The sequence below is a fragment of the Galleria mellonella genome, unplaced genomic scaffold, assembly GCF_026898425.1.
Source record: "Galleria mellonella isolate WM207_F2 unplaced genomic scaffold, CSIRO_AGI_GalMel_v1 utg377, whole genome shotgun sequence".
NCBI lineage: Eukaryota > Metazoa > Arthropoda > Insecta > Lepidoptera > Pyralidae > Galleria > Galleria mellonella.
In genome coordinates this window covers 57,623-71,489 of record NW_026442089.1, presented here as the reverse complement: position 1 = coordinate 71,489, position 13,867 = coordinate 57,623, and the positions used below count along the sequence as shown (strand labels likewise).

The 13,867-nt window shown below is 35.5% G+C and overlaps 1 protein-coding gene across 2 annotated transcripts in view; it reads right to left on the bottom strand.

Annotated features, from left to right (window-relative positions):
* The window catches only part of LOC113518734 (cell adhesion molecule DSCAML1-like), a 261,553-nt gene extending 251,236 nt beyond the window's left edge, over positions 1-10,317 (bottom strand). Inside the window, exons 1-2 of one of the 2 annotated variants that reach the window (XM_052897623.1) lie at positions 10,229-10,317; positions 10,014-10,148 (exon numbers count right to left, since the gene is read on the bottom strand). In XM_052897623.1, coding sequence (XP_052753583.1) covers positions 10,014-10,071 — 58 coding nt within the window. In that variant the 5' untranslated portion in view covers positions 10,072-10,148; positions 10,229-10,317. Of the gene's footprint in view, positions 1-10,013 lie in introns of both variants that reach the window. The other variant, XM_052897622.1, reaches the window with a different exon arrangement.
* Between the last annotated feature and the right edge of the window lie 3,550 nt (positions 10,318-13,867).

The following is a 13,867-nucleotide window of genomic DNA, read 5'->3' as shown; positions in this document are numbered from 1 at the left end:
GAAACATGTAACGTCATGTAACACATAAATGTTAAACTTGCGATAGACAAGTGTTCAATACATGTTTAGATATCTCACTACAAAAATATATCTAACGTCTGTTTAAGTTTAAACAAAATAAAGTCTGCTTTATTGTAAATATGTAACAGTTATTTATACAAATATTATTTTTATCATTGTAATTAATAATTATTTAGAGAATGTATTAAAAATGAATGTGGATAATATTTATAATATATGTACTTACATAAATGGACCCAAATAAATAAATATAAATATATATATATATATATATATATATGAATATACATGTAAAAACTTATATAAATACAAATATATTAACATACTGTATTTTTTTAATGGGTGATAATGGAATGGTAACCCCACCAGCGCTATAGGTGTACACTGGCGGGACACCAGTGAAAGACGATAGGTGAGGATAAAGCAGGTCAGTTAGCTGTAAGTAGCAAATAAACATTGTTTGCCAATTTGTTAATATAAAAAATACCTATTTTGTAGTCGCACTTAACATATCAATAAGAGGGGAAAGGGATTGTTAATAATAGGTTCTAATAGCCCCATTGCTAGCAATATACCCTATCAGGTCAACCTGCATACGGTTCTCCCTGGAAACTATTGTGATTAAGCATTACTGAACCGCCATAAACTAAAATTTCATCCCAACCAACTGGACAAGTGGCGGTCCTCCACCGTGCGTTTTTCAAGGCACTTTCTTCCACGCACAACCACTCTTTGGAATCAACTACCAGCAGCAGTATTTCCGAACCGATACGCCATCATAACCTTCATGAAAAGAGCGTATTCCTTTTTAAAAGGCCGGCAGCACACCTGCAAAGTCTTTGGTGTTGTGGGTGATCATGGGCGGCGGTAGTCACTTACCATCAGGTGAGCCGCATGCTCGTTTGCCCCCTGTGTTGTAAAAAAAAATTCAACGCAATGGGCCAACTGACCTGCTGTCATCGTCACCTATCATCCCTCACTAGTGCCCCGCCAGTGTATACCGATAGCGCAAACGGGGATACCATTCCATTTTCATCCATAAAAAAAATTAAATTAAATTAAATTGATAACCTACTTGTTTTAAAAGTCGCTTAAAAATCAATGCAAATTAAGAAATTTTTAAATTCGATGGAAAGGGAAGAATTTATACGCCATTTTCAGGTAAATAAATTAAATATTGGTCTTATTCAATATACATTAACTGAAACCCAAATCAGAAATTTTTGAACATCTGTGTAAATTATTAATATCCGTTAATTCCTCTCTTTCTGTGAGTAGGGAAAGTAGATAAAACCTTATCGGAGGAATCAATTCAGGGTACAATAAGGCCGATATACTTAAAGAAGGTAAAAGTCCTTAAAATTAAAAAAAAATATATTTTGAATGTTTTTTTTTACAACACAGGGGGCAAACGAGCATGCGGCTCACCTGGTGATAAGTGACTACCGCCGCCCATAAAAATATTTTTATAAAAATGTTTTTTTTATGCTACTTAGTATGGCAAACAAGCGGCCCACCTGATAGAAAGTGGTAACTGTGGCCTACTGACATGAGCAGCACCATGAACGTAACAGAGTATACTATTTCGCCTAGGATACACTCAAGCGTTGCCATTCCTGAGGACTCAGGTGTTATTCCTCTGTACCCTGTAAATTCACTGCCATATACCATCCTTCAAACCGAAATACACCCAAGCAAACACAACTGCTTCACGGTAAAAAAAAGAAGGGGACAGAGGTGCCCAAGCAAACGACTTTTGTACCCTCTGTTAAATAGGTAGATTTAGAATTGGCGATGATATCGACTAAAACAAATTGAATTGAGACCCTACTTTTTTTTAAATCGGTCACAGAACTAGAACAAGAAAAAAAGCGGACAAATCCCTCCCCTGCCCATCACTTGGGTATTTACAGAATTTAATTAATCACAACCTTGAAGGCGCTTGTATTTCTTAGTGTCACTGGGAGATAGCAGACTAAGTTGACAGACTCTTATTAATTAGGAAATAGAACGAGACAAAAGATTAAATACAGGATTAATGGTTAATAAATCATTTTCCGTCCCGGCCGCTCGGAGAAAAAAAAAATATATTATTTAAAAAAGAACCTAAATGGATAATTAAGTGTTATTCATTTAATTTTCCATTTAGGTTGTTCGCCCTTGTTCTATTTCTACTTACAATAAAGAGATGTTATTAGAATTTTTGTTTTTCTAAATGTAACCAAATTTAACATTTCTTTAATCAAATCTGTGAATCTGTAACCTACAAATTAAAGTTTCTAATTTGCAAAGTATGTGCCCTTTTTATAATATTATACCAGTATATATTTTACCTGTTAATTTTTTTTTCTAATAATATAGGGAGCAAACAAGTATGTAATGGTAAGTATGTGATGGTATTACTACGGCCAACGTCAGAGAAATTGCAAGTATGTTGTCGGAGAAAGAATGTGCTTTTTTCTTGAAGATTTCAATGTTGTATCTAATATTATGATAACTTCATCATCATCATCATATTGGCCTTTAACTAACTACTGCTGAACATAAGCCTCCTTTTTTACAACACAGGAGGCAAACGAGCATGCGGCTCACCTGATGGTAAGTGACTACCGCCGGCCATGATCGCCCACAACATCAGCGGCATTGCAGGCGTGCTGCCGGCCTTTTAAAAAGGAATATGCTCTTTTCTTAAAGGTCATGATGTCGTATCGGTTCGTATTCGTTCGTTCATATAAAAGGCATATTGTGATGGCCAGTAATACGCCACAGATATAATTATTTTTAATGAATAAATTAAATAATTCGTGTTTCAACCGTATATATATATATATATATATATATATAGGGAAAGAGAGAGAGAAAGTGAGAAATCATTAAATAAACCCATATAAAATATATATAAGTGACAAGTAAACAGTAACAAATTCAAGCAATACAAACCAGACTACGTAATACGGAATCAATCGCAATTATGGCGCAATAAAGCGGCTTATAGCACTCGAGGGCAAATAAAGCCGATGGGGGGAGGGGTGCGAGGGGGAGGGGTGATCAGTGGAGACGTTTATTTTGGTGGTGTTTGATAATGTTTACGATTTTAACCGACTACTGATAATAGAAACGTATTATTTATTTTTTTAATTAAATTTATTATAAATTTTTAGTATTCAAATCTTATTATTGAAATATAAACTGTGAAGCAGTTGTGTTTCCATGGCTGTGTTTCGATTTGAAGGGTGGGATATGGCGTGAATTTACTGAGTATAGAGGAATAACATCTGAATCCTCAGGAATGGCAACGCATGGGGTGTATCATGGGCGAAACAGTATACTCTGTTACGTCCATGGTACCGCTCATGTCTATAGGCGACGGTTACCACTTTCCATCAGGTGGACCGTCAGCTTGTTTGCCATTCTAAGTTGTATAAAAAAAACTCTGTCAGTTGTAAACCAACTTGACAAATTATTTTTTTTATCTAAAAGTATATAACTTAAGGTTAATATGATAGAAATTTTATCAAAATCGTTTGAGTAACCTAATTTTTAGTCCAAAATTTTGCTGTATAACTCCCAGTATAGAATTGTCCACCCCCTCCCTTTATAGATGTCATAAGAGGCAACTAAAAGAGTTTGTGGTCGAGGGAAGGGCAGCAGCGTCCTCTTTAAACATCACTAAAAGCCTACCTGCGGTTACTAACCCGCCTGCCAAGTGTGGCAACTACTTGCAACTACCCTTATGGTGGAAGCTATGTACAGCAGTGGACAACTAGCGGCTTATGCAACTGGTTTTGTCACTATTCAAGTCGGTTTCTTTGTGGCACATTATGAATAATTCCATATCACTGGTTTACAATTTTAACAATTATTTATTTATTTTATTTATTTACACATTATTGCACAATTTATAAAATAGTAAATACATTTAACTGTAATAAGAAATGATACAAAAGCTCAAGCGGCCTTATCGCTAAGCAATCTCTTCCACACAACCTTTGGGTAGAGGATATTGAGAAAAGAAAGAAAAACAAAGTGTAGGTGGCGCACTATTATATATAAACAAAGATATATACATACATATGCATATACACACATATATACATACATATATATACACATATACATACACACATATACACTTTCAAATTTATAATAAAAGCTTTTACCCGCGACTTCGTCCTCGTGACCGATATATATTCATTGGCTGAGATAAAAAAACCTATATCTTTCTCTATACTATTTAGATAGATATTTAAGGGATCCAGCTTGTGCAGTGCTAAATTAACAATTGATATTTTTATGCAACTTAGAATGACAAACTGACGACCATAGATAGATAGATACTCTTTATTGTTTCCTCCAAAAGATCACAATAGTAAACTTATTATGAATATAAACAGTTACAAGAAATAATCACACTAAGAAAACAATGGGCGACCTTATCGCTAAAAGCGATCTCTTCCAGGCAACCTTTGGTTGGAGAGGAGTAATTATTATATTAGTACCTGTATACCAAATTTCATAGTTAAAGATTAAGCCGTTAAGAAGCTAAGAGTTACAGTTTTTAATGTTAGTAAGATTTTAACTTTAATTGTTTCGTTTGTCTATTTAAGTACAATTGTTTATACGCAAATATACAATATAAAAATGATTACCTCCCATGAATAATATTAATACTTTTCAAATCCTATTACCTGAACTAATATCCGAAGTAATTAATTTCCACTTTACATTTTACAATTCGGAGCCAACTCAATTTGTTGCCAATTGCGAGATATTTGTTTGACAAGTGCGTTAACAAGTTATTTTCCTATTCAGACACCGGTCGACCGTGGGCCGTTAGTCATTTCGTTTATTGAGATAACGTAATTCTAATTTGAGAGATTTTGGGAAGGCGGAGCTGTATTTTAATTAACCGACTTCAAAATGGCGATTCTCAATTCGGTTGTATTTTTTTTTATTTATTTATTTATTTAACTCTTTATTGTACCATAAATAAAAATATACAATGACAAGTGAATAATTCAAGTGAAATACAGTAACATAAATACAGATTGAAATATACACATAAAGGTACAAAAGGTCTTATCGCTAGGACAATCTCTTACAGACAACCTTTGGTTAAAGGAGAACAGATAGAAGTGGGCAGGTGGCGCAAGAGTGAATTAATAATTTTTCGTGCATAAAATACAAAAACCTGTAATGTATTTTTTTTATGCTCGGTATCTTGGTATAACTCTGTCAATTTTAAACCGAATTGGATTTTTTTTTATCTGAAAGTATATACTTACAGATTTGTTCTATAGAATCTATCATCTATTCAGCAGTCTACAGTTTTTTTTTTTTTTAATGGATGATAATGGAATGGTAACTCCGCCTGCGCTGAGTGTTGACCATATTGGAAACAAATAATTACAATTTAATATTATTTTTTGTTTTCTTTTTTTCAAAAATAATCTATTGTTAATAAAGCTTATCTTTCTTTCTAACTGCTTAAGAAATCGTTATGACATCTCGTATACACATGTCACTCATATATGGATGAAGGAGGAGGGAGGAGGACATAAGTTTATATTTATCCCGAGAAATGTCCATATCCCGTTCCCGCGGACAAAGTCGGTTGCAAAAGCTATTTATGAAACGATAACGGATCTCGTCAAGACGTTTAGTACAATTCGGAAACGGGAATTTCGGGTTATGCAGGAACAAAGCGACTAATCGAACCCTCCTCCCGTATTGTACAGATCGGCCACTCGGTTGATACTCGTCCCGCGGGGGAAAGTGGATAAAGGGGGATTCATTCTGAATGATCCTTCAGGACTTTTATAAGTCGAAGATAATACCGTGTAGACACTATATCTTTATTAATATTATATATATTTGTTATGTGTATATCAAATTGTACTGTCTTAATAAGCCAGAGGGAGACTTTGTACAAAAGTCCTCGGGTACCTCTGTCCCATTCGTGTTTCAACCGTGAAGCAGTTGTGTTTGCATGGCTGTGTTTCGGTTTGAAGGGTGAGATATGGCGTGAATTTACTGAGTACAGAGGAATAACATCTGAGTCCTCAGGAATGGCAACGCATGGCAACGCTCTGTTATGTCCATGGTACTGTTCATGTCTATAGGCAACTTGTTTATCATTCTAAGTTGTGTAAAAAAAAAACCTATGTTTGTGCAAATAAATTGACTTGACTTGAAAGTTTGTAATTATGGATATATAGATAATTGGTACTTTTTCTCACAAAAACTACTAAACGAATTTGAAAAAAATTTTTACATAATTAGGTTATATCCTGATTTAATATGCAGATGTATAAACAATTTTGAATGTTATTGAAAATTATATATTTTACTTACATTTAATAAAGTCTCCTAGGTCTCGTAGTTTTCTTTATTATAGTTATTTACCTTTAAACCCATTGTTTAATTACATCAAACATATAAATACATAGTCCATAATATCGCCCACATTTTTGGTCCTTCGAGCCGGACTACTAAGGAGTTCGCAACAAGAATGTTTCTTAAAAACTGTAACTTTAACTTTTAGTTATTCAATTCTTTTTTTTTTTTCGTTTAGTAATATACACCGATAGACGAGGGCAAAGTCTCAGGGTGTTCCCTATTGCGAGTACTGATTTAATCTAAGTTAGATGTAAAAACTAGTACGTTTTTTTTTTATACCACTGAGGCGTCAAACAAGGATACAGCCCACCTGATGGTAAGTGGTTACCGTAGCCTATGAACACCTGCAATACCAGAGGTATTACGCGTGCGTTGCCGACCGTGAAGAAACCTCTTTACCCCCCTTTTGAAGAACCCCATGCTGTAGTCTCTTGGGAAAACCTCGGCAGGGAGCTCATTCCACAAGCTGAGTGTTCGTGGGAGGAAACATCTCTGAAACCGCGCAGTACGCGACCATTGAGGCTGATTGTGATTACTACCAGTAATGATTCTACTATTTATAAATCAATTACAAACAGTATAACCTCACAAATCACCACTCACAATCAAATGAGGCCGTCTCGCAACTTTCTCGGAAAAATCCCGCCGCTTAGACACCGTACCTCTGGGCCCATAACGCAATAAATCTCCGCCGGGTCATCCGTCCGCCAATTTGCTAAAAACATCTCCACCATGTTTTTCTAGCCGACAAATTCTTACATTGTACACACCTTCCACTATATTATTTATTGTCTGTATATTTACTTGATTTACTAGTATATTTTACTACCTATGTACATTTTTAGTGATTTGTAAGATGACGAAGTAGCAATAAACTGTCAACAAGTCATCATTGGGTGGATCATTAGACTTTGTACAAAAGTCGTTTGCTTGAGTACCTCTGTCCCATTAATATAAACCGCGAGGGGGAGACCTAACAGGGTGCATTGGTAGCAATGGGGCTACTAATACATATTACTAACAATCCCTTCTCATCCCTGAATTCGTGCGTTTATTTGTACATAGGTTGGATGTTGGTTTAAGGACTCAACCAATCGTCACATACAAGTAAATAGGTTATACGTTGCATTTGGGACAGAACATCAGGTCTACTCTTGAATCCAATATCAATCCAATCTATTGTCAATGACAATTTTATACTGCACTCATGAAAAAACAGAGGGAGACTTTGTACAAAAGTCGATTGCTTGCGTAACTCTGTCCCATTCGTGTTTCAACCGTGAAGCAGTTGTATTTGCATGGCTGTGTTTCGGTTTGAATGGTAGGATATGGCGTGAATTTATTTACCCGTGGTGGTGTAACAGTTTATCACCTCATCTTTTCCTTTTTTTTATACAACTTAGAATGGCAAACAAGCTAACGGCCCACCTGATGGTAAGTGGTAACCGTCGCCTATAGACATGAGCAGTATCATGGACAGAGTATACTGTTTCGCCCATGATATCCCCCATGCGTTGCCATTCCTGAGGACTCAACTGTTATTACTCTGTACCCTGTAAATGCACGCCATATCCCACCCTTCAAACAGAAACATAGCTATGCAAACACAACTGCTTCACGGTAGAAACACGAATGGGACAGATGCGCCCAATCAAACGACTTTCGTACAGTCTTTATTATAAATTATAAAAGAATCATTAAAATCGATTCACCTACCATTTGGAGCCAGTTATAAATATTTTCACAAATTATATCAATTAACTGCATCCAACATAGTAAGTCCATAGTATATTGCGGTCCACGGATAACTTCGATGCTTTACAATTCAAATTAGCTGTTATTACAATGACTTAAAGTTTTGAATTCTGCGTCCATATAGTTTAATATATTATCTCTTTTCATTTAAAAGCTTCCTCTTGTCAGTGCAACTAATTCATGCATCTTCCTCCAGCCAGCTCTATCCCAGGCCTTTATCTCCCTATACGACATGACACCTAGTGTTTCTTTTATCTGTCCTATGTAGTTAATCCTCGGTCTTTCTCTTCCTCTTTTGCCCTCTATTTTTCCTTCTACTATTAAAATACTACTCTTAAAATAATCGTCATGTTGTATAAGGTGGCCCAGCATTTTGCCTCTTCCTAATATATTATATGTATATATAATTCGAACAATTTATTTGTTGACTTGTTAAATTATATACAAGAAACTCACTAGTTTCTTTTTTCAAATCTCTGTTTAACATTATTATTATTTCATCTATCCATTCATTCAGTCCACTGTTGGACATAGCTTTTCCCTTGAGGGAAGATTTGCCAGTAGTTGCCACGCTTGGCTTGCTCTGTTAAAACTACGTGTATTTATATATTGTGACGACCTCCCTTGTACAGCGATGGGTGCTTAACGTAAATAAAGTGCCTTATTCGATTCCCGGTCGGGTCAATTTACCAAATGAATTGGAGTGATTTCCAGCAACTGCGATCCTGTCCAACTTTGGTGGACTTCAACTGTGCTTTCAACTTCGAGTTCCCAGAAAAGCCGATCCCCTCCAAAAATAGAAGGAATAATTTTTAAAAATACGTTTAAGGGAATATAATTTTTTCTAAAAACTCGAAACCAAAAAAGTTCATCGTAATTAAACAGATATCACACTTTATAGAAATCACCCATTTTTAACCGACTTCAAAAAGAAGGAGGTTAAAAATTTTATAGTATTTTTGTTTAATGTAAAACAACATACAAAAAATCCTAATAACTCCGACAGTTGTATACCTATTGGGAGAATTTTTTTTTATCTAAAAGTACATACTTACAGATTGTTTTTGTAGAAAATTCATCAAAATCGATACAGTAGTTTAGTTTTTAAATCAAAATAACTGGTTTTGTCATCATTGAAATCGGTTTTTTTTTATGGCACGTTATCTTTAATTATGCATAAGTTCATAACACTAATTAAATGGTTACAATAATTTTTTTTAAGACTCCCGAATGCGAAGTTACTCCTATTATCATTTTTAAACGTTTCTAATAAATTATAATATAATAAATAAATTGTTTACATTTGTTTTATTCATGTATAATTTTGAAAAACATTTCAACGCCCTCGTATGAATTATTATTAAAATTTCATTGTAACAACTGGTTTCCTCTTCGTGGTATTATCAAAAATTTTAAATATTTTTAGTAATTATTAATTTATTTTTACAAATAATATCTAATCGTTGCCACTTAATAATAATAATAAAAAATATATATTTCTATAAAAAATAAAAACATAAATATACAAAAATTTCATTCCTATATATAATATATATATTTTTGTTTGATTTATTTAACTATAGACACCTTTTTGTTGTTTCAATGTTGAAATAATGGCACAGCATAAAAATACATTTTACTATTCGAAATTTAAAATCAAAATTAGGACATTATATTAAGATAGAGGACAAGACGTAAAAATATTTTTTTTTTATATATCAAATACCGCTTAAACCACTTTTCTATATGATAATAAAAACTGAGTTCTTTTTTTAAATTCAAAACTTTATCAAAATGTTCAAAAGATTATACAATTTACAAATTAAAACACAACTCACCGTCAAGTAAAAACAGCAACCGAAAGATGAGATGACAAATCCTTTTCATCTTGAACATTAATTAATACGTTTATCACTTGCAATCTAACAATCCTAATATCGAATTGACATAAATTACACAGCCAACGAACGCAACTGTAAATATTCTAAAACACGATTATAACAAAAAAAAAAACAAATTTAACTAACATACATTAATTTATAACATTAATAACATAACGGTCCCCAATAACGCTACGCGGGATTACGCGGCGTGCATCGTAGCACCGAACACGGGCGTAGCGTCTCGCGCGCTGGTCCGACTGACTCTACGCCGTAGTTCGCGCTACGAGATTGCTCATTACCTCAGTATAAGGCTCGCATTCACTATATTATTTTGTTTAATAAAGTTCCGACGCGTGTATGCAGATGCGTTTACATAATGTTATGGTATTTTAAAGGATTGCACGGCCTCTGTGCGACACGTGCAAAATTAAACGTGTCTGTTGACACGGCGCGTCGTCAACACGGCAATATGGAATTTCGAATGGGCTCTAATGCTTTTTGAACTCTATTATTTTGAATATACAGTTTATTATAAGCTAAGTAGGGTAAAGTCAAAGAGGGATTATGGTTTAAGAGGCACAAGTATGTATAGGAGATTCCATCGGTTCCCGCTTAGTTGCTCGAGTACTTAGCGGATTTTAAGGAATTATGAAGTACTGTAGTTGTTGGAATTTTGTTTTTCTGTTTGACTTTATCATACCATCCTTACTGATGTTATAAATGGTAATTTATAAATTATTTTTTATTGTATTTATAATTGTGTAACTATCTGTTGTATTCTAAAACTGTATGTTTGCCTTAATACGTTTATTTAAATAAATAAATAAGGAAGTGAGTTTGTTTGTTACCTCAATACGACCTAACAACTTAACCAATCACTATGACATTCGGTGATAATATACTATATGTGATAGTGGAAGCAGGCTTAGGTGTATTCAGGTACTGGGCTGAATAGGGCGTGCTCGCCCCAGAAATGGTTTATGCCCACCCATAGTACGAAATTTCACAAAGCTAAGAGGGCAGATGTTCCTTTTTTAAGAGGCCAGCCTCACCTTCCCCTGGAATGTAATACTCCAATGGATAAGCTACTTCTCATGCCGATCACGCGAACGAAATCGCGGGCAAAAGCTAGTGCTATATAATACCAAGCCATTAATGTAAAACTGTTTTAGTTAAACATAAATTTAATACAAATATATGAAATATATTTAACATTTACTTTGTATGATTATTCAGTCGTGACAAAACCTATCAAATGATAACATATTTTGTTGTATTTCAAACTCATAATGTTGGAAATGTTTTATTTTATTATTTATTTATTTTAGGTAAGAGGTTTAAAAATATAGTTCCATAGATAAATACCTTATATTCCGACAAATATATTATATATATAAAAAAATAAAAATATATCCTAATAAATGCAGAAGTTTGTAACGATGGATAAAATCACTATATAAAATAACTTCTTTTTTATGTTAGGGAGGCAAACGAGCCGACTGTCCACCTGATGAAAAGCGGCTACAGACGCCCACGAACACCTGCAACACGAGAGGAGTCGCTTGTTTTTTTATGCAACTTAGAATGGCAAACAATCTGACGGTCCACCTGATGGTAAGCAGTAACCGTCGCCTATAGACACGAGCAGTATCATGGACATAACAGAGTATACTGTTTCGCCCATGATGCCCAACAGTACATCAGTTCGACTATTCCGTTAACTCAATTCGCGTTTTGTTCACGGCCATTCAGCATTAGTCCAAACGTACTTGTATTTACCGTTTGATATGTAAGCAAATTAACGGCACGTACTCATTAGTACCATGTTGGCGACGGCTGTGTACTAATGAGCGATTAAATAAGCAATATTGTGTTTAATTAACAACAATAATTACGATTATGTGGTCTACATAGATGTATATGGGAATAGATGTCGCAACTACCAGAGGGAGACTTTGTACAAAAGTCGATTGCTTGGGTTCCTCTGTCCTATTCGTGTTTCAACCGTGAAGCAGTTGTGTTTGCATGGCTGTGTTTCGGTTTGAAGGGTGGGATATAGCGTAAATTTACTGGGTACAGAGGAATAACACCTGAGTCCTCAGGAATGGCAACGCATGGGGGGTATCATGGGTGAAACAGTATACTCTGTTATGTCCATGGTACTGCTCATGTCTATAGGCGACGGTTACCACTTTCCATCAGGTGGGCCGTCAGCTTGTTTGCCATTCTAAGTTGTATAAAAAAAAAACACACTGACGGCCAACAGGTGATGATGATGGTGATGGAATATGGTATATGGCATATGGCCGTTTTCTATACATATGAAAGCATTAAACCCTACAAGATGCGTTATGATGTCCAGTGTACTTCTCATTTTTTTTATACCACTGAGGTGGCAAACAGCATACGGCCCACCTGATGGTATGCACATCCCACTTATGCAAGCACAGCAGCTTAATTAGAATCACGAATGCAACTTAGATACTTAAGTTGACGATTTTTCTACAAAGTCTCTGTGTGATAAGTTAAAGCTTCAAAAATGCGTGAATAGTTTTGTTATTGCCTCGTCTATTCCCATCTAAGTCTATGGTTTTGATTAATGTTTTTCATAGTACAACGATTCGGTTACTTGACTTTAATTGGGTTCGAGTTACGTATTAGATCACAATTTAAGCACATTTACGAGTACACCCTCTTCCTTAACCCCCCCTCCCTCACTAGCTGTTCCAAACCATTTAATTAATATCAACATTTATATTTGACTGTGAAGCAATACCTATCTTCAATCCAAGCTCCTTGTGGAATAGGCAGAGAAAACGAGATGCCAAAAGCTGCTATTCTTAGATACATCTCTTGTTTCCAGGAGTGGGTGTGTGCGTGGGTGTGTTCGTATGTGTGCGTGCGTGCGTGCGTGTGTGTGTGTGTGTGTGTGTGTGTGTGTGTGTGTGTGTGTGTGTGTGTGTGTGTGTGTGTGTGTGTGTTTTGTGTATGCGTGCGCGTGTGCATGCGTGTGTGCGTGCGTGTGTGTGTACACTTTTTTTAGATTACAATATTTCCCAATTTTTATCATATATAATTTCCACAACAAACCGGCGTGGGAATATATTTAACATAATATTGTCACAGTCTGAACTGAAGAGAGACTGCCTGTTTTCTATAGGTAGTTCGTCGGTTATATATATATAATATTAAAACACGAGTGGCAGCAATGTGCTCGGGCCCGCTCCGTGTAAATAATTCAATTTCCGTAACAGGAGGAAGCCGCGCGGTTCGACGCTGTGGCACCGTCAAATAATTGTCATTGTTCAGAGGAACGGTTACGATGAATTCATTGTCATTGCTTGCTACGAGCATCTATATAACATCTAAACGACGAGACAGATACGTCTTTCATAGTCGACTATTTATTAAAACTTTTTTTTTTTACAACACAGGAGGCAAACGAGCATGCGGCTCACCTGATGGTAAGTGACTACCGCCGCCCATGATCACCCACACACCAGCGGCATTGCAGGTGTGCTGCCGGCCTTTCAAAAAGGAATATGCTCTCTCTTCTATTCGTGTCTCATTTTTAATAGGTTAGAATGGGGGGAAACGGATTGTTAGTAATGGAGACTAAGAATCCTATTGCTAGCAATATACCTAACCAGGTCGATCTCCTCGCGGTTCCCCCTGGAAACCGTCATGGTTAATTCCTGATAAATTCATCATGATGGGCTACCTGGCCTGATTTCATTTCCATCGATCACCCTTCACTGGTGCCCCGCTAGCGTATACCGTTAGCACAGGCGGGGATACCATTCCATTTT